This window comes from Rhinolophus sinicus, linkage group LG09 (genome assembly GCF_036562045.2).
Source record: "Rhinolophus sinicus isolate RSC01 linkage group LG09, ASM3656204v1, whole genome shotgun sequence".
Taxonomy (NCBI): Eukaryota; Metazoa; Chordata; class Mammalia; order Chiroptera; family Rhinolophidae; genus Rhinolophus; species Rhinolophus sinicus.
Window position 1 is genome coordinate 71,601,327 of NC_133758.1, and position 21,568 is coordinate 71,622,894.

Consider the following 21,568-nt stretch of genomic DNA (forward strand, 5'->3'; position numbering starts at 1 on the left):
CTCTCAGATTCTTTCTGAATGTAAACATGAAGTGACAGCCTTAACTATTTCAGTAGTTTTTTTCCTTCATAATTACTTAGAAACACAAATGACCATTTACTTTTTGTTGTAATGGGGCCATGATATATTAAACTTCCCAAATATGTAGATTAAAAGGTTCATATTTACTTTAAATACTGACAACAGATTACAACATATTAATACTTACAACAGATTATTTAATAGTCAAGTAGAAATATAAAGTCCAAAACAAACTTTATTTAAATAGGGATAATAAGGATATTAATAACTCAAATATTGAATAATTAAGCTTTGGGTTGATTCACAAAGACTATTTTATGGAAGCAGTATAAAACTACATTTGGTATTTTGGTCAGTCAGTTTTCTGGTATTCTTCAAACTTGCAAAGACTCAGAATGCTTTAATGACAGCTTGTTGAACAGCAATAAAATGAGATGATGTCCTTAGAAGTCAGTCTCTCACAAAAAAGACGTTATAGCCAAGCTCTAATAAAGCCCCAGCCAGTAAGGCCCACAAAGGAATAAAGACGTAGGACAGATTCATGGTGGTAAACTGTTCCAGTTTAGCACAGAGTGCAAGGCAGAAGGCTAGTTTAAGTAACATTGCAATGAGGTACCAGGCTTTTTTCTTAATATTGTGTGATCCATGTCGAGGGTCAAAGCCAGCCTTACATCGCCCAGCCATTTTCACAATCAGCATGACAAGAAGAATAGTATCAAATATCCAGACTGGAATAAATATGAGGAACCAGTTCCAAGGTGCCTTCTCATCCAGTTTCAACACCAACATGATCAAGAAGAGTAATGTGAAAAGCCAGGTGAGTAGTACTCTCTGAGCCAAGGACATTCTCATTTAAACAGTTTAAAGAGGCTGTTGCAGAGTCGAAAAATGGGAAATATACCCTAAGAGAAGGAAAAAAAAGATTGTTTTGCTACCAGAAAAAAAAGAAAAATCACTTCCATTCCTGGTGAACAAAGCTGGCTCTTTTCCCATTTACAGATTTCCTAATTTTGAAAACATCTACCATTCTTCCTTTCAAAACCTGTAAAATTTGTAGTCATCTTTAACATTATATCCATTATTCTTTTTAGCTCATGACAAAATACAATGTTTTAGTACACCCACTGGGTATAAACTCTGTTCAAAACGTCTCCAGAACAGTCTGTTCCTTTTCATAGCTATCACTCAAGTCCAGGCACTCATGACTTTATTCTGCACCTCAGGGATGTTCTTAACCTCTTTTTGTATATTTGCACACCTACAAATTATTCAGTTTCAAGGAGAAAAACCATCCAAAATCAAAGTAGTGAAAAAGGAGGAGGTGGTATCAAGCCAAGAGTTTTAGTAAGGAGGGAATGGTTAATAAAAATTAAGACATTAAGGAGAATTGAGAATTAAAATTGTAAAGAGATCACTGGGCTAATACAGATTAATAATACTGTATTTCCCCCCATAGTTTAATATATGGGTTATATATATATATACATACATATATATATATATACACACATACATATACATACACACACACACATATATATGTGTGTATATACATAATTTTATTGGGTAATAATGGGGAACAGTGTGTTTCTCCAGGGCCCATCAGCTCCAAGTCATTGTCCTTCAATCTAGCTGTGGAGGGCGCAGCTCAGCTCCAAGCCCAGTTGCCTGTTTTCAATCTTTAGTTGCAGGGGGCGCAGCCCACTGCTCCATGCGGGAGTCGAACCAGCAACCTTGTGGTTGAGAGCACATGCTCTAAACAACTGAGCCATCTGGCCACCCAGGAGCTCAGCGGCAACTCGCTGTCTTCAATCTAGTTGTGGAGGGCACAGCTCACTGGCCCATGTGGGACTTAAATCGGCAGCCCTGTTGCCCAGAGCTCGGGCTCTAACCAACAGCCATCCATTCGCCCCTAATCTATATTTCTGTTTTGTACTAATATATGATTGGATATGTTCTAATATCTGGAAGGTCTCATACCTACTCACTGTTTTCTTTTCCAGAATATTTTGTATTTGTCCTTTCATTTTTCTCATTAATTCTTAAACACTTGGAATTTTGATTGGGAATGCATTAATCTAATACTTAGATATAAGCATTTATTTACTCTTTACATATAGGCTTACAGCATATTCTATACTTATTCAAGTTTTTTATATCAAACTTGTTATCATTTGGAAAAAGGGCAAGTAGACTAGCAAATCACAAACTAGACTGCATGCAGTTGGGTGAGGAGTTATCTTCTGATTAACACCAGCTGAGAACATTTTATCCCCCTTGAAACATTTGGAGAAGATGAACAGTAACACATATAATGAGACTGAGAAAAGGTCAAGAAGAAATTTTCAGTAATGGAGGAATCTAAGTATGATTATGAACAGAGGGATATAAGCCACTGGGGAATGATTGATTGAAGGTGAGAGAGGACACCTGATGGAAAGAAGATCAAAGTGATTGTGATGATAACAAAAGCATGAGTGATAGAAGTAAAAATACATAAACATAAGAAACAAGGAAAAGGTGAAGAAATTGGGTAGATGAATCAAATGCCCTACACTAGCGTGTTTAATAAATTACATTGTAGAACTAACTTCTGTGCTACATCTCTACTACTTTAAACAGTGGGTGGCTACCATGGCGCAGGAATATATGTTTTATTTCAAATAGTGATTTATGAGTCGTCTAAATCCGCTCTTTCCCTTATACTCCTCTGCTTGCACTCAACTTGTTTACTTAGCTGGCAGACACTTCATACTGTACTATGAAAAGTAGATGCTTTTGCTCCCAGGAAGGCATTTTCTGTGCTGGTCTCCTTTCCTGGCCAGATGCTGTCATAGTGGGATGTGGGACTGAACTTGGAAGAAAAGGTGGAGGGGTGTGTACTGATTTAATAACTACGGATGGATTTCATCCTGTAGATTGTTTGCCTAATCCTAATCTCCAATCTATCTGGCCATTTTGTCAACCTTTAAAAAGTTTACAATAAAAAAAATTTACAATAATATTCTTGCTTATACACAACTTTTCCATCAGTCACTGGATAAGTCAAGCTTCATTTTTTTTCATATAAGACTGAGTAGCAACTATGTAGTCATAGGAAGGGTCGCTGCACTTAACACAGGTATTTAAGGACTGGAGGTGGAAAGGATGCAAAGAACAGCCTTGTGGCTACAAGTTTTATAATGGGGAATGCCACAAAGTTCTCTATGCACTTGTACTAAAATAGCCTCAACCGGGAAAAACTCTGCTGATACTGAAACGACGCTTGAAGAATTGTGGATGCTGGGCTAAAATGATTACACACGATCCCAGTTTTATTAACTTAATAAATCTTCATTAATTTAAGCGATTGTATTTGTTTCCTACTACTCCTCTCTCCTCAACGGAAGGGGTTGCACTCTCCAAAACAAAAATCTGCTCAACTTAAATATTTTCAATTCGAGGTGGTTATTTCTGGTACTTTGAAGATAGTTAAGTACTAGTTCATATGCTTCCTTATCCACTGTTTAAACTTTTTGTGTTTGCCCCCAAATGGAAAAATAAAGGGACCTGCCCACAGCTTCAGCGTCTCGGTAGCAGTTGCGTGTGGATTCAATTTGTCCATGGTGCGTCCCACACCACCTCCACTTTCCCTTTCGCCGCTGCCAGTACCATTCGAAATACGCCTCAGGTTAAAGGCAGCTTTGCTTAATGAGCCCACAACACAGAATTCCTCTAAATAAGGAAGGAGTCGCTTTCGAAAGGCCCCTGCTGCTAGCCTTGGCCAACTTAATCATCCTTCAAAGAAAGCGTTTTGCTTACAACGTACCTGATTTTCGGACCTACTCGTCCCTAGAACTTTAGGACTTTATCCTAAACTATCTTTGCCTTCCGACTTCAAACGGCGAGGGTCGGCCCGCTGCGCCCAATCCCGACGCCTTCTCCCCCCATTCTGCGCTGCGGGCCCAGTACGTTTTTGGAGTTAAACGCGTTCCTGCACGACAGGATCCACAATGCACACAGAAGCCTGGTGCCAAGCAGGTGTATGTGCGTTTTGCGCTGGGAGTGTGAGGGGGTGGGGGGCGGCGACACAGCCCACGGAGGCATCCGGGGACCAGCGCCGGGGCACCGGGGGGCGAGTGCACTTCGCGGGGGTTGTAGCGGGGATGCCGGCGCGTCCGAGCCCCGGACTCACCTGACAGCGTCACTGGTCGGATAACGGAGAGGGGCGCGAAGATCGGGAAATTCGCCAGTTCGGATCTTCGGCCTATTCCACACTTTTTCCCCCATTAAAACCAGAACCCATCACATGATAATCAAGAAAAAGATCTCAGTTCCGCCTCTCCAAACGACCGCGGTAGACGATTTCTCACTTCTACCTCAGGGCCGCGCCCATATCCGGGGCAGGTTCTCACCGCCCCTGGGTTTACCCTATAGGTAGAGAGGACGCCAATCTGGTTTCAGAGTCCCCTATCCCTGCGGTAATTGGACCATTTGGCCGCCAGTGCAAACCAACCGACCTTTCCTTATGTTCCGCTTTGCCAAAAGGGCGGCAATAAAAGATCCAGCTACTCCGCCTCTCTATTGCTACGGGCTAGAAGGGAAGTCAGTCAAAGTACAGTCTGGAGTATCCGTGGTCCCATTGGGCCCACAAATGCCAATCAGACCAGCCAGCGCTCGAATCCGCCCCCGCGAGGCGCCCCCCCCTTCTCTGCCAGCGCGCGGAGACTGCAGGCTCCAGTGCAAAATCCTGCGGGAGAGGGGGTGGGGCGACGGCTGTGGAGGCAGCGCGCCCGTCCGCAGCCTCGTTGTGACTCCTAGGTCTCCCGCGGCGGCGGCGGCGGCGGCGGCGTTGCTCTCCTCGGTGTCTCCCGCGCACTCCAGCCGCCTCCTAGCGGCGCGGCGCCCGCTTCTATGGTAAGAGCCGGCATCACCTTCGTGCTTGGGAGGGCGGTATGGAGGTCGTTGGGTTCTGACAGAATCCTGAGGATGGAGCAGAACCAGGGAGGAGAGCGGCGGGCGGGATGGAGGTGGGGGCACCGAGACCAACGCATCGCCCTCTACCGCCGGTGACTTCCCCGGCAACCGCTGGCACCTGCGCCCCGGCGTCAACCGCGGTCCCCTCCGATCATTTGGCGGGTGGCAGAGGCTCAGCCGCCCTCCGGAGCCATCGCAGTCTTGGATCCTTGATGGTGAGGGGCCGAAGCCCAGCGCTGCCTCGCGTCCCTCCGCCCCTTCCCGCGCCCCCTCTCCTCTCTTCTTTTCCTTCCCCCTGGCGCTGTACTGGGGGTGCGTCGGGTCCTGGCGGGTGTGAAGGGGCATCGGGTGGCTGAGCCCAGGCCGGCGGCCGGAGAAGCAGGGTCGGGAGGAGGGGGCGTCTCCGCGCGCTGGAAGCAGGCTGGAGGGAGGGTCGCTGCCCTGCGTCCACTGAGCAGGCAACAGTTTGGTTTTCTGATTCCTGCACTGACTGCGAAGCGGGTGCTGAAATCCTTCGCACGGGCGTTGAGGGTTATTTCTTGTGTGGAAACGGTAGCGCGGTCCATCTAACGTGCTTCACCGTATCTTATTTTTATCTGCCTGGTATTTAGTCAGTGTTCTGGTTGCTCCTTCTGGGCGTGGCTTTCTAAGTCAGTACCTTCTGTTTAACTTCGGGGATCATTCGGCCACTAATCTATCACTCTTTTTATTTTTAGCCTGGCAAGAAAAAAAAGGAACTACTTTATATGTCAACATATACTGACTAGGGAAGTACAGAATCTGGAACAATTTATTAATCTCAGTATCTACATACCAAATAATTTTTAAGTTCGTTGCGACTACATTAAATAATCTAGAATTTACACTTATTGTCTTTGTTAATGGTATATCCTGCTTACTTTGAGACTTTTTTGTTGTTCATGGTACTTTGATTTTAAAGTTTTGGTTAGCTTTTGACATTTTAAGAGTCTTTTTTTTTTTTCTCCTAAGATTTTGGCAATAGCCTTAGTGTTTACTCTAAGTGTTTAGGGATTATGTTTTTTTTTTTTTTTAATTGTTTTCTCCAAAACTAGGCTTTTTCATAACATTTTTAAAGTTGGGAGGGAGAATTCTGAGAATTTTGAAGCTACACACTGTAGCCTAGGGAGCCTGAAGATAGCATGACAATTTGAAATCCTTTTTGTAGTAAGGGTTGCTGAGTTTAAGAGAAGGAAATGGGTGTCCTCTGTCAGTCGTAGTGGCTCAGCCTCCAGATTCCAGAGGAAAGGAATATGAGGTCTGGGTAAAATGAGCCATGCCTGAGACTAGACACAAGCTTGTTCCAGGAAAATTTCTTGCTGGGGAAATACCCTGCTTCACACACAGGTTAGTTGTCTGCGGGCATCAGATAGTATTAAGGTAAGAAGTATCTGTGTTCTAATTTTCACCACTTCCTGTTAGGGCATGAAAATGTGGTACAGGCCACTCCTGAATAGTTAGGCCTCCAAGAATAAACTTTTTTTGAGTCCAGACTGGCACTGGGCAGTTGGCCCTAAAAATCAAGTAGGTGGCCTAAGTAGTTTTTAAACTATGAACCTTTTTGGCTAGCCCATTTAATGCAGAATTGCAAGGAAGTTGTAACGAAAAATACTTCACTAGACTAAGGCAAAGAAAATTCAGCATGGCATGTCAAAAAAAAGGATAAAAAAATAACTGGATTGCTTATAAATTTATCTCATTCAATCCTTATAATCCTGTGTTGTAGGTATTGTGAGGAGTGTTGCCCCTATTTTATAGGTTAGTTAACCAAAATTTAGGTTAACTTTTGTTCAAGATTTCTCAGATACTAATTTAGTGGATTTGGGAGTCACAGCTAAGCAATCCGATTACCAAGCCTACATTCCAAGTTGTTATGCTTTACCACCACAGGAAAAGTGGCTTCTTAGAAACTTGGTAGAAGGAGACTAATAAGTGGAAAATAATGCTGCAAAACCATAAACTGAATAACAGTATTACACATATTCACTACTACTTTAAGATCATTGTATAATAGGCACTGTTGAGTGTTGCTGGAGATATAAATATGGACTCATCTTCCCTGTCTTTGAGGAACTTTCATTTAGTGGGAGACACAGATTTTTAAGCAAATAATAATAATATATACTATAAGACAGTGTTGTAGTGTGTGGTTTCATGGAAGGAGAATTCAGTTAAAGTTGAGACAGACCTGCATTTGAAGTCCTGTTTGCTTTGTGACCTTAAACATGATAGCAAGCCTTTTTCAGCTTCAGTTTCCTTATCTGTTAAGTAGAGAGGATAATACTTCAAAGGGGATTACTAAGCATTAAACAAAATATGTAAAGTACTGGCACATTGGTATGCCCTGAATAAAGAAGAAAAAAACTAATAATTTTAAGAAAGAATGGAAAAGGGGTTGGGGGCTTAGCAGGGAGCTATCACCAGAGCCTTAAAGAGTGAGTGGTAGTTTTCATTGGTGGAGAAGGAAGGTATTTTGCAAAGATAGATCGGGAGGCAGGGTCTCAGAACAGGAATATGGACGGTTGAAGGAATGGCAAGTAATTGTAGCTTTGCATAAAAACTATTTGTGAATGCCAAATTTAAATGGTAATTGTATATAAATGTGGCTGGGCAAAGTGAGTACTGCCCAATTTTGGTGGTTGAAAATTACATACATAGATACTGAAATTATAGGGAAATCTCAACCGTTTGTGCATTGTGATATTTTTATTATTTACCTTTTAGTATTTGTTTTCCCCAGTGTCAATTATAACTTCATGTCCAAACCTGTCCAGCTAAGCAACTATTTCATTGTTTTCTTGTGATATTTCATTCTAAGCTGTAAAAGAAAACTAATATCATTGGAGGCATTTGCAGTTAATGTGTGGAATGTATTTTGGGATTATTTTAAAAAGAAGGAGAATCTTTAAAAAAAGAAGAAGAGTCTTAAAGTGACTGTTGGCTTCCATTCATCCCTTTATCTAGTCTGTAGCCACATAGACTCAATATTGCAAAGCACGCTTTGCATATATGTTGACTGTCTTTTCTGAACCCAAACTTGAGACATGACAGTAGGACAGAATGTTTTAAATTGGGACTGTCCTTGAAAATCCAAGAAAAAGTCCCATGTTTATAACTGCCCCTCAGGTTAGCACAGAATCATAAACAGTCAGATTGGATTTATAACTGTGTATCACTTGATGACCAGAATCATATGACTAAGTTGAAAATATAAAATGACATTTAGGAAAGCCGCATTTTCAGTCCAACTCGTTTGCCTTATACAGATTGCTAAAATGATACAAAATATAGAGGTAAGTTTTCAGATGAGGAAAACCAACTGCTTCCTAAAACAGGTAGTTTTAGAGCACTAGGAAAGAAAATATGCTGGACTTCATTCTGAATCGTGAACAGGAACTGGGGCAGGAAATGGCTGTGGCTGAACCACTACCTGATAATAATCATAACGTGATTAAATTTGACATTTAATGAAAGGAAGTAAACGGGAAAAAAGTGCACTGTATGCAGCTTTCCAGTTTCAGCAATGGTAGGGGAAAGAGACTGTTAAAAGTCTATCCACAGAAATTTTGAAGACATGTAGTAGGCACTCATGTATGTTGCGTGAATGAAAGCACCTTAGTGAAACATTCAGTACAAGTTCTGTGACAGAGAGTAAAAAGAACTGATGTGGCACAGGTTTTAGTGCTCTGTAGACCTAGGTTCAACTCTGAATTCTGCAGTCTACCAGTTGTGTGACTTTGGACTCATTAGGTAATTTTTTTAAGTTTAGTTTTATTTAATCATAAACTGGAGATAGCTACTTTGCAAGATTTTGAAAATTAAATGAGCTAATGTATGGAAAGCACTTGACACATTGTCTGGCTTATAAGACTTAAAAAATGGTTGCTGCAATTATTTGACTACGTTAAACGGATATATACACACACACACACACACACACACACACAGATATATATAATTTCAAATACAGTAAAGAAAGCCAGAAAATGGCAAACAAATAAAAGCTTAAAAGGAAGCAATAGGATGTTATATATGTAGGTGATAGGTAGAGTTGAATAAAGAATCAATTCATTGCAGCCACATACAAAAGAAGAGAAAAGATATAGCCAGCTTCACATTCTTAGATTTTTTTTTCTGAAGAAAGTAGGTCAGACTCATTAAACCAGATAGAGTAAATAAATAGGGTTTTGCTATTCTAAATGGCAATAAAAAGATCACTGAAATTGGGTCTCTTGTACTGTAAATTAAGTATAGGGAAAAGGACTTACTTTCTTAAATCTCTTAACCACCTTCTTATCCCTAAAATTCTTTTAACAGAAAATCCATTAATAGTACAGTTATAAAGAAGACTTTAATTGAGAGTAACCCTGGGATATAGCAAGTTAATTTAACTACATAGGTTTCCCAGATGTTGATTCCATGTATCCCGTTGCCTACTTTGTATCATGTAGGCACTGAATGTCTAAAGGTGCCATACTCGTGTGTTGAAAATAAATATACCTTCTTGTTCCCAAAGCTGTTTCTCTTGTATTCCCTGTCCTAAGGAATGGTTCTGGTGTTTAAGCTAAGAATCATGAGCACCTTCATTCTTTTACTTTTACCCCCCATACCGTTCATGTTTAATCAATCATTACATCTAGTCATTCTCTCTACTAGTTATCTATCTTTTAATGCCTGTCTCAACACCCACCCCAATTTTTAAAAAAATCCCCATTGCCACTGACTTTTTTCAGACCCTCCTCATTTCTTCCCTAGATTGTCATTACTCTCCTTTTAATTTAGCCTCATATCAGTCAGCTTTCCACAAAGCTTTCTTCCAGAATAATTTTGCTGAAATACTAACATAATTATATCAAAATTATATCCTTAGTGCCTGCACATGATAGTTAAATATTTCGTCCATCCATGGGTCTTAAAATTAAGACAGTACTTCACAACTTGCATACCTATGCCTGGACGTTGTGTGTGTGTGTGTGTGTGTGTGTGTGTGTGTGTGTGTGAACTACAAAGAAATTTTAACTACAAATTCAGTTTCTTTCATAGGCAAAGGGCTATTTATTTGTTTTTGAGTGAGCACCAGTAGTTTGTATCTTTCAAGGAATTTGTTGATGTAACCTAGGTTGTTAAATTCATTGGCATAAAAGTGTTATAATATTTCCTTATTTGTAATATCTGTAAGATATATAGCATTGTCCCTCCTCTCTTACTCCTGTTAATGTGTGTATTTTCTCATTTTTTCCTGTTCAGTCTGGCTAGAGATTTCTCTGTTTTATTGATATTCTCAAAGAGTTAGGGTTTGGTTTTCTTTATTGATTTTCTATTCTCAATCTCATTGATTTCTGTTCTTTGTTATGTTCTTTTTCTGTTTACTTTGCATTTTATTTGCTCTTGATTGGGCTAGAATCTTAAAATGGAAACTAATCCCATTAATATATTGTCTTCTAACATAAATATTCAATGCTATAAAGTTTCCCTTTAAATAATGCTTTGCCTGCATCCGTAAGTTTTCATATGTTGTGTTTTCATTTTTATTCAGTTCAAAAATCCTTGCTGATTTTCTTTGTGATTTCGCCTTTGACCACATTGGTTATTTAGAAGTATGTCTGTGAGTTTCCAAATATTTGAAGATTTTTCAGGTAGTGATTTCTGATTTAATGTCGTTATAGTTAAAGAACATACGTTGTATGATTTGAATCATTTTAAATTTATTGAGATTTGTTTTATAGCCCAGAATATGGTCTGTCTTGGTAAATGATTCATTTGTACTTGAAAAGAATGTTGGATGTTCTATAAATATCATTTAGATAAGTTGATTGATAGAATTGTTCACATCTCTATCCTTACTGAGTTTATGTCTATTCCATCAATTTCTGAGAGAAGGGTGTTGAAGTCTCTGACTATAAATGAGGACTTGCCAATTTTTCTTTTCAGTTCTATCAGTTTGGCTTCATATACTTTGAACTTCTGTTACTAGATGCATAGATATTTAGGACTGTTGTAATCTCTTGATGAATTGGATCCCTTTATCATTGTGAAATAGCCCTCTTTATCTCTGGTAATACACCTTACTCTGAAATCTACTTTGTCTGGATTGCCTCTCCAGCTTTATTCTGAATAGTATTATCATGGTATATATCTTTTTCCATCCTTTTGCTTTTTACCTATTTCTGTGTTTATAGTTAAAGTGGATATCTGATAGCATATAGTTGGGTCTTGCTTTTTTATTCAGTTTCCTAATCTCTGTCTTTTAATTTAGATCATTTACATTTAATGTGATTATTGATATTGTTGGATTTAAATCTACCATCTTGCTATTTATTTTTTATTTGTCCCATTGGTTCTTTGTTCTTTGCCATCTTTTGTACTATTTGAGTATTTTTGTGACTCTATTTCCTTTATTGGCTTATTTAGTATTTGTAACTTGTTTCTTTTTGTTGTTTGTTTGTTTGATTATAGTGGCTATATCCATCTTTAACTTATCATAGTCTACTTTTGAGTAAAACACCACTTCACGTATCATATAAGAACCTTAAAACAGTATACTCTCATTTTCCCCTCTCAACATTTGTGCTATTGTCATACATTTTAGTTCTACGTGTGGTATAAATCCCACAGATTACTTTTAGTTGTTTAGCTTTAAATGGTCAATTCTCTTTTAAAGGGATTTAAAAATCAGTTTTAGAAAGAAAGTTTCTTAAATTTAACCACGTTTCACATTTTCAAGTCTCTTCATTCCTTTGGAATTTCTTTTCCATCCACTATTATTTTCCTTCTGCCTGGAGGACTTCGTTTAGCATTTATTCTAGTGCTGAACTACTGCTGATAAATTCTTCTGGCTTTTGTATGTCTGGAAAAAATACGTTTTTGACTTCATTTTTTGAAATGTATTTTTGCTGGGTACAGAATTTTAGATTGATAGTTTTTTTCTTTCAGGACTATAATGACATTGCTCCACTGTCTTCTCATTTGCATTTTTCCAACATGAAATCTACTATTTTCCTTTCTTCTTTATGTTGGAAGTGTCTTTTTTCTCTGGCTAATTTTAAGATGATTGCTTTACCACTGGTTTTAAGTACTTTTATTATGATGTGCTTTTGGGGTAGTTTTATGTTTCTTATGCTTGAGGTTTGTTGAGCTTCTTGGGTTTGTGGATTTATTATTTTCATCAAATTTAGAAAAATATTGGCCATTATGTCTTCAAAGAGGGTTTCTGTCCTCTTCACAAAGAGGGTTTCTGTCCTCTTCACTCTCCTCTCATTCTGTTACTCTGGTTACACATATGTATATTAGGCCAGTTGATATTGTCCCACAGCTAACTGATGCTGTTTTTTTTTTTAAGTCTTATTTCCCTTGTTTCAGTTTGGATATTATCTATTGCTGTGTCCTCATGATTACTAATGTTTTCTTCTACCAGTTTCTAATCTGCTCTTAATATCATTTAGTATATTTTTATTATTAGACATTGTATGTTTCATCTCTAGAAGTTCTCTTTGAAACTTGTGTATATCTTCCATGTCTCTCCTTAACATGCTCATAGTTTCTTCTACTTTCTTGAATACATGGAGTCTATAATAGCTGTGTTTTTTTTAATTGGGGTAAAAAACACATAACATAAAATTTACCATCTTAGCCATTTAAAAATATACACTTCAGTAGTATTAAGTATATTCACATTGTTGTGAAACAACTCTCTAGAACTTCTTCATCTTACAAATTTGAAAACTTTATATCCATGAGACATCACTTTTTACCGGACTCCTAGACCCAGGCAACTACCCTTTACTTTCTCTCTCTAAAAATTTGACTGTGCTAGGTACCTCATATAAGTGGAATCATACAGTATTTGTCTTTTTGTGACTGACTTATTTCACTTAGCATAAGGTCCTGAAGATTCATCCATGTTATGGTATGTTACAGGATTTCCGTTAAAGCTGAATAATATTCTATCTATCTATATATATATATATATATATATATATATATATATTACATTTTCTTTATCCATTCATTCTTTGGTGGACATCTGGGTTGCTTCTACCTCTTGGCTATTGTGAATAGTGTTGCTGTGAACATGGATATGCAGATATCTTTTCAAGACCATACTTGCACTTCTTTTGGATATGTACCCAAAAGTAGGATTGTTGTATCACATGGTAGTTCTCTATTTTTAATTTTTTGAGGAATCTGCATACTCTTTTCCATTGTGATTGCACCACTTCACTATTCCACCAACAGGAGACAAGGGTTCCAATTTTTCTACATCATTGCTAACACTTTTTATTTTCTGTTTTATTAGTACTAGCCATCCTAATGGGTGTAAGGTGTTGTCTCATTATGGTTTTGATTTGCATTTCCTGAAGGTTAGTAATATTGAGCATCTTTTCATATGCTTGTTGGCCATTTGTACATTATCTTTAGACAAATGTCTATTAAAGTTCTTTGCCCTTTTTTTTTATTTGAGCTGATTTTTTTGTTAAGTTGTAGAAATTCTTTACATATTCTTGATATTATCAAATGTATAATGTGCAAATGTTTTCTCCCATTCCATCAATTATCTTTTCACTCTGTTGATGGTATGCTTTGATGCACAAAAGATTTTAAGATTGATATAGTCCCATTTGTCTATTTTTTCTTTTGTTACTTGTTTTTGGTGTTATATCTAATAAATCATTGCCAAGTCCAATGTCTTGAAGTGTTTCCCTTAAGTTTTCTTGTAGGAGTTTTATAGTTTTAGGTCTTGCATTTAGGTCTTTAATCCATTTAGAGTTATTTTTGTTTATGGTATATAGATAAGGGTGCATTTTTTATTATAACTTTTGCATGTGGGCATCCATTTTTCCCAACACCATTGGTTGAAGAGGCTGTCCTTTCCCCATTGAGTAGTTTTGGCATTCTTGTGGGGCTAAGAGATAGTTTGTGGGGCATTCCAACTTTGTTCTTCTTTTTGAAAATTATTTTGGCTGTTTGGTGTCCTTCGACATTCTGTCCCCTTCAGATGTCCCAATCACAAGTCCCACCCACATTTGTCACCTGTGCTTCTGACTGACCTGTAGATCAGAAATTCCCACATCCCCCTAGGGTTCCATTAAAATCTAGAATGTCTCACAGAACTCGTACCATGTTTCCCCAAAAATAAGACCTAGCCAGACAATCAGCCCTAATGCGTCTTTTGGAGCAAAAATGAATATAATACCTGGTTTTATTTTACTATAAGACGGGGTATAATATAATATAATATAATGTAATATAATATAATATAATACTGGGTCTTATATTAATTTTTGCTCCAAAAGATGCATTAGAGCTGATTATCCGGCTAGGTCTTATTTTCAGGGAAACACGGTAGAAACATGTTACTTACTAGATTACTGGCTTACTGTAAAAGGATGTAATTTTACAGGAACAGCCAGATGGAAGAGATGCACAGGGCAAGATGTGAATATGTGAGAAGGGTGTGGCGCTTCCATGCCACTCCCAGAATCTCCACATGTTCAACAACCCAGAAGCTCTCCAAACCCTGTCCTTTTGGGTTTTTATAGAGGCTTAATTACATAGGCATGATTGGTTATATCATAGACCATTGGTGATTGAATGCAATCTCCAACCCCTCACCCCTTCCAGGGAGTTGGGGGTGGGGGAGGGGGTGGTAGGACTGAAAGTTTCAACCCTTTACATGTTTGGCTCCATTGGCCACCAGCTCCCAAGTTTAGGTGCTTTTCAAAAGTCACCTCATTAACATAAAAAAAGACATCTTTATCACTCATCATAGGAAATTCCAAGGGTTTTAGGAGCTCTGTACCAGGAATGGAGAGTATTACCAAATACATATTTCTTAGTGTGAATCCAGAAAGGGATTACTCTGACATTCCAAGGGTATGTTATCTTACCATGTTTCCCCGAAAATAAGACCTAGCCGGACCATCAGCTCTAATGCGTCTTTTGGAGCAAAAATTAATATAAGACCCGGTTACTGGGTCTTATATAATACCGGGTCTTATATTAATTTTTGCTCCAAAAGGTGCATTAGTGCTGATGGTTTGGCCAGGTCTTACAAAGACTGACCTTTGTCAAATAAGCTACAGGCCAAGGATGTGACTACCAGCCACGACTAGCTTTTAGTTAGGAGTTTTTATGTTCAGACCATCTTACGTGGTTATTTTCAGTCTCTTGAGCTTGTCAGGTTTAACGTGTGGCCCCTTTTCTATCCACAAGAAAAACATGATACGGTCAGTATTTAAAAAAAAAATGGTGAAAGTGAAGAAATGAGTAGAGGCTGTTAAGAATAGTCTTGGTAATAGATGATAAGGGCTTGTCCGAAGTCTGTGGTAGTGGGACCAGGAAGGGGTTATATGAGAGATGCTGTTGGCAGTATGACAAATAGACAATATTAATTTATTCCTTCTTATTTATTGAGTGGTTCCTGTGTGCCAGGTATAGAATTGGTGGTGGAGGGAAAGGGAAAGAGACAAGAAAGATTTTAGGATTTATTGCTCGAGTAGCAAATTGAGTAAAGAGTAGATTTGAGAGGGGAACATGAATCTTATTTTTTCTTGGGGGTAATTGTAACAGGTTCATAGAAGAGCTTTATCTATGGGTCTGTATTTTCTGTTTAGTATCTTGGATTTATAAAAAGAATTGAAACTGGTTGTGTTCGTTTTACTTCTTTTTTGTTAGAAATAATAGAAGTAAAAGTTTAACTTTTTTGTATTTGGTATAAAAATAAACATTAAAAAAAGCAAATGTAGGGATTTATGAGTAAAAGTAAAGTATGATGACAGAATTTTCTTTCACTAAAACCAAATGAAAGAATGAAAAGTGGGTGGCTAAGGAGAGGGCAAAAAATGGAATAGAAGTGGACAGAAAACGACTATGTGCACCCTTATGCCAAATACTTCAAAAGTGGAGGCCAAAGAAAGACTGAGAAGATACAGGGTATATATGACAGCCCTTGTAATTCCAGCCCCATATTCCAGAAGCCAGACTAAGGAATGACGAGGCCTACAAAACATTAAACTCTCCCTTCCCCCATTTCCCATGGGTTATAGAAAAATATATTAAAATCTCAAACTGAAGTGTGTGTGTGTGTGTGTGTGTGTGTGTGTGTGTGTGTGTGTGTGTGTTTATGCGCGCGCGCACATGTGTATTAGTCGTGGCGGGAGGAATGAGTCGCAAAGGACCAAGATTGGTCTATTAGAATTTATTTGGCGTGTTTGAGCTGCGGGAGGTCAGGCTAGAAAAGACCATAACCTCCCCAGCAAAGAGGGGTATGGAGTTTTGTAGGAGGGGGGTAAACGAGGCTGTTCCCCCTTCAGTGCTTCCGGGGGTTTCATTGCATTGTGTTTTGCAACAAAGGGTTTCAGGGCCTGACCAAGCCCTCCGGCGCCATACCCTGGCCCCAGGTCGCTGTCCCCTGCCCAGGCCCATAGGAGATAAAGCAAGACAGGATCAAGACAAGATGGCTTTTAAGATAAGGTTTCTGCTCCTGGCCTAAATATGATTTACCAGTGTGTGCACAGAAATAAAAGTGGTCCCAGCGAAGGTGACAGGGGTGGTAGGTTGTCATGAAGAACCTGTTGGGTATCAGAGTAAGTAGGAGCTCAATTTAGCACTTCCCACATTAAACATGATAAACTATTAAAAAAAAGTAGCATGACAATTTTTACAGATACGCTACAGGAAAAAAAATGGCCATGAGAAGACTCCTACCTAGGAAAACTGGTATCCCTGGAATAGAGACTCTAACAAATGGAACAGAAACAGTATTCAGAAATAGAATATAGACAAAAATTTCTGAAATAAAAAGTACATTTGCAGATTGAAAGGCACCAAATACCAAGAAAAAAATTATGAAATGATTAAAATTGACTATACTCTAAGTCACTAACTTAAAAAATAAGGAGAGAATTGTTTTGGCATCCTGGCCAAAAAGAGAACATGATATATGTAAGGTTGGCGAGGGGAGTCTCCTAGCTACAAACTTCTCAGTTATGTATGGTCAATTCCAGAAGACAATAGAACAATGTTTGCAAAGTTTTGGTGGAAAAAAATGGTGAACCAAAAGTATTGTATGTGGGGGTGTCAACATAAGAACATCCAAACCTATAGAAAAAATTTATAGAAGTTTATTCGCGTTTGTTTGAACCAAACTGGGGACGTTCCCTGAGGCAAGATCTCAAACAACTGGAAAATGCTCCAGAGAATGGCAGCCTTGCAGTTCTTTTTATCAAAGGAGAGATTAAGAAGGGTTACATGAAATCCCTTGATGGTAGATTAAGGGGGCAGGAGAAGGCTAGATGGGGAAATCTCTCTGATTGGATAAAAAGTAAAATGCAGAGATGCATCTTTTCCACTGGCAGGTACAGGATAGCTAACATTTAACATTTACAGTAAATAGGGACAGCATATGGGCAACAAGATTGTGTGTTCCCATGGAGGTGGTTACAACTCACCTCCAAGGGTTCTGGAAAAGAACATCAATCTTACCTTTCAAAGGTATGTTATATTAGATGCACAGAACAATGGACAGGCCCGCTTAAGGCAAAGACTACCATTTTACTAAGAAAGTTATAAGCCTGGGGTGTGACTACCCACCATGACCTGCCCAGTTAGTAACTTGTGATCAGATCATCCTGTCAGCTTACTTCAGGTCACTGAGCATGTCAGGCCTGACATGTGGCCCCCTCAGCTTGTCAGATTTAACTGCGTAGCCCCTCTTTTCATTCACAGGAAGGAATAAACTTTCCTTTACCCCCAAGATTCTTTCAGGAGATAATAAATAAACCTGAGACTGATTAGCAAGAGAAAATGACCAAATTTAATTATGTAGTGTAGGAACCCCGCATACACGAGAGAGTCAGAGACCCCACACACATGAGCGGTTCAGAGACGGGAAATGGGACCTGTATGGCGTTGTCAGTTAAGGATCACCGTCAGGCTTCAGATGGCAGGAAGGTAAGAAGAGCAGTTGTTCAGTACTTAAAAGTTTGCCCTGCCCTATGGAGAGATCAAAAAAGATTATTTCTGATAACCTCTTACTACGGACAAGGCCCCTAATTAAAATTCTTCTAGTTAAGGAGAGGCAGAAGTTTCTCTTGACCTGCAGGGTCTTGGTTGCCTTTAGCTCAGTCTGCATACCACAGAGGCACATCTTGGGAGGTGACTTGTTCTGAACCCCTATATATACCCAGCAGTGTCAGCAGATTTGGTTTGTCTGTTAATAGCAATAGCTAAAACCATAAAGATTTATAGTCTTGGATACACGAAGTAGTGAGGTAGGCAGACCAGACCTCGTCTGGTGGCTTCACGAAAGTCCTCCCAGGTACCTTCCTCTGTGACTTCACCTGGCTGCTTCTCTGTGTCACTGTCCATGGTGGCTCCTGGAGCTGCGGCCATTGAAACAGCATTCCAGGGAGCAGGAAAGGGGGAGGGAGGGAAAAACCAAAGGGCTTTCTCCAACTGAGTCAGATTCTTTTAAGGGGCCAACCTGGAAGTTCCGCCTAATGCATTTGTTTGTGTCTGGACGAGAACATAGTCGCAGCCACACCTGGCTGCAAGAAAGCTTAGGGAAGGTCTTTCTTTTGGGCAGCAAGCTGCCTAGCAAAGTTTTTGCAAAAGGAAGAGGATGGTAGAGTAAGGGGAGTCAATTAGCAATCTCTGATAATTTTTCACACCTGTCCTCTTCTTTATCAAGCATTTCGTTTTATTCCACTCTGACTTCCATCTCCTCCATGCCATTGACATTGTTCCTGCCAAGATCATTTCTAACCTCTGTTTTGTTAAACCCAGTGATCTCTTAGCAACCTACTTTATCCTTTGTGAAAAAGACTCCCCTCAGATTCTGTGACATTACCTCACCTGTCTTTCTACTCATTTTCTGTTCTTGGCCTTACTCCACTTCCTCTGAATAGTAGTAGACTTGGGGCTGGGCCTTTCTTTATACTCTTCTTAGGTGACATGGTCAGTCACATGATTGTATTGAAGTGATCTGAGAAAGGCACAGATCTTAATTAAGTGTTCAGTTGTGACAAATGCATATACCTATGTAACAACTTACCTCTGATTTTAAATATTGACTGTGTGTGTGGCTCCCAAACTCATATCTCCATCCCCATTTTTATCTTCAGCTTCAGATCCATGTATCTAATTACCTGTTTGACTTCTTTATCTTTATGTCTAGTAGGTGTTGTCACCTTAACAGGTCTAAAACTAAATTTTTGTATTTACTGTCAGAAAATGGTTCAAGCCAAAAATCCGGATTCCTCTCCCTAATCCTTTTCCCCAACTTGCCCAATCCTAGTCAATTCCCAAATCTTAACTGATTTCATAAGTAATAAAACTCAAAACTGCTCACTTATTGCCATCTCTGCTGCTTGCTCCTGAGCTTAATAAACTGTCAGCCTCTGCGTGGGCCGCAGACTTCCTTAACTAGCCTTACCACTGTCCCCTCTGAGCTCCTCAGTCAGTCTGTTCTGTGCGCTGTGGGAGTGGTCGCAAGTCAGACGCCACTCCTTGGCTGGAATCACTTCAGTGCCTGCCTGCCTGCCTTTATAATCCAGATATTTGCTATGGCGTCTATGATGCTGTGGTCCCTACCGCCCTTTCATTCTTCATCTTGAACCACTGTCACCTGTGTCACGCTGGCTTCTTTTCTGTTTCTTAAAAATAGGAAGCTCATTTCCACTCAGAGTTTTAGTGTTTTGTTTCCTCTGCTCAGAATGCCCTCCCTCAATTCTTGACATAGCTGACTGAGCTTATCTCTCAGATCTCTGTTCGCATGTCATCTCAGAGGGGACTTCTTTAACCATCCTTTCCCCGAGTACCCCACCTCCCCCAATCACGTCTGCTTGTTTATTTCCTTCATGGCACTTTCTCAACACAAAATTATCTTACTTGATGTTCATTTTCTATCCTCTCTCCTTGTGATGTAAGTTTCATCAGGGCAGGGACCTTGTTTCTTGTTCACTGTTGTATCTTCAGTGCCTAGAACAGTGCAATATTAGTAAGTGTTCAATAAATAAATATTTTTATTAAATGACCAGCTACTGCTTGGAACATTGCTAAAGTAGTGTTTTTCAAATGTTATTCATAACATTTTTGATGAAATATAGTTAGCAATTTTTAATCTCTAAAATCATTTTGAATATCTATTAAAGTTTTAAGACACTTGAATATCATTTAGTGAATTAATTTTTTGACAGAGTACCTGGAACACTTATTTAGTTAATGTTTCTACTAGAGGCCCATAGGAACATATCTAGATTTGAGTGGAGCTTGATTGGTTGATGGTAAACAATTTTGTGAGTAGATAAGGAAGTTAAACCATTTAAATTGATTGTATCTCGTTGATTTTTCCACGTGACAACAATCAAATAAAACAAGAATCACTTATCAAATACACTGTCGATTTGATATTTAAAGGACCTTTTAAGTATTGTTTTTTAAAGCCCAAAAGAATGCTCAAGGAATAGTAGAGATTTTGTGGGTACATGCTAAATTTAAGAAACCCTAAAATTTAAAAAGTTACTTTAAAGGACATACAGGGTGAAGTGGTTGTACCCATGAGGAAGGTCTACAGTGGGCTTTGTGTGTAGTATTAAGATTATAACTCTAGGAATTCTGTTAGATTTCACAATAGCACAAATGTTTATGTAAATACAGGTTTAGAGAGAAGTTACTTGCCTATAATTTTTCTTCTTAGATTAGATGTTATTTTCTAGCCCAAAATACACAGACTATGCACTGGTTCCATGAAGGAAAATGAAAATTACAAATATTCCTTTTATGAACTTACATAATAGAAAATGTATATAGCTCTATTGATTAGACCTCATTTTGCATGTCATTTTTTCTATCCTAAGGTTGAAAACAACTTTAAACATACAGTATGTGGTATTTATTCTTCACAACATTTCTATGAAATAATATCCTCATTCCAGATGACGAATTAAAAACATTCCAAGAAATTGTAACTATTTATGAGTCACATGATTAGAAAGTAACAGCCCTAAAACTAGTACAGTAGTTCTCCCTTATCCACGATGTAGCTTCCCGTGGTTTTAGTTACCTGGGGTCGACTGCCGTCTAAAAATGTGAAATGGAAAATTTCAGAAGTAAACAATAGATACGTTTCAAATTGCTCATTGTTCTTGGCAGCTTTCTGAACTCTCAGAACGTCCAGCTGCCTCCAGGGGGCCCTGAATCATCCCCTTGTCCAACGTGTCTGTGCTGTAGATGTGCCCCACCTGTTAGTCACCTAGTCGCCATCTCAGTGGTCAGATGGACTGTTGTGGGAGCGCAGTGCTGTGTTCAGGTGACCCTTATTATACTTAATAATGGCCCCAAAGCCACGCACATAGCTTTTATGACAGTATATGTTGTAGCTGTTCTATTTGGCTATTAGTTACTGTTGTTAATCTCTTACTGTGCCTAATTTATAAATTAAACTCTATGATCGGTGTGTATGTACAGGAAAAAACTTAGTATATATAAGGTTCAATACTGTTTGTGGTTTCAGGCATCCACTGAGGGTCTTGGAACACATCTTCTGTAGATAAGGGGGGGACATAGTAGAAGG

General features: G+C 39.0%; 2 protein-coding genes across 7 annotated transcripts in view; one reads left to right on the plus strand and one right to left on the minus strand.

Moving 5' to 3' along the window:
• Nucleotides 1–238: 238 nt before the first annotated feature.
• TMEM60 (transmembrane protein 60) lies at nucleotides 239–5,573 on the minus strand. 2 transcript variants are annotated; one of them, XM_074340643.1, is made up of 2 exons: nucleotides 4,196–5,573; nucleotides 239–923 (listed from the first exon to the last, which is right to left on the minus strand). In XM_074340643.1, exon 1 carries the CDS (start codon nucleotides 5,320–5,322, stop codon nucleotides 4,588–4,590), a length of 735 nt encoding a protein of 244 aa, XP_074196744.1. In that variant the 5' UTR covers nucleotides 5,323–5,573; the 3' UTR covers nucleotides 239–923; nucleotides 4,196–4,587. The 2 variants fall into 2 exon arrangements, with proteins under 2 accessions (XP_074196744.1, XP_019600119.1); XM_019744560.2 differs by having other exon boundaries at nucleotides 4,196–4,536.
• The window catches only part of PHTF2 (putative homeodomain transcription factor 2), a 110,935-nt gene continuing 94,140 nt past the window's right edge, over nucleotides 4,774–21,568 (plus strand). For all 5 annotated transcript variants that reach the window (XM_019744554.2, XM_019744557.2, XM_074340641.1 and 2 more), the window contains exon 1: nucleotides 4,774–4,917. The gene's annotated coding sequence lies outside the window, so the exon portion shown is untranslated. The remainder of the gene's footprint in view (nucleotides 4,918–21,568) is intronic.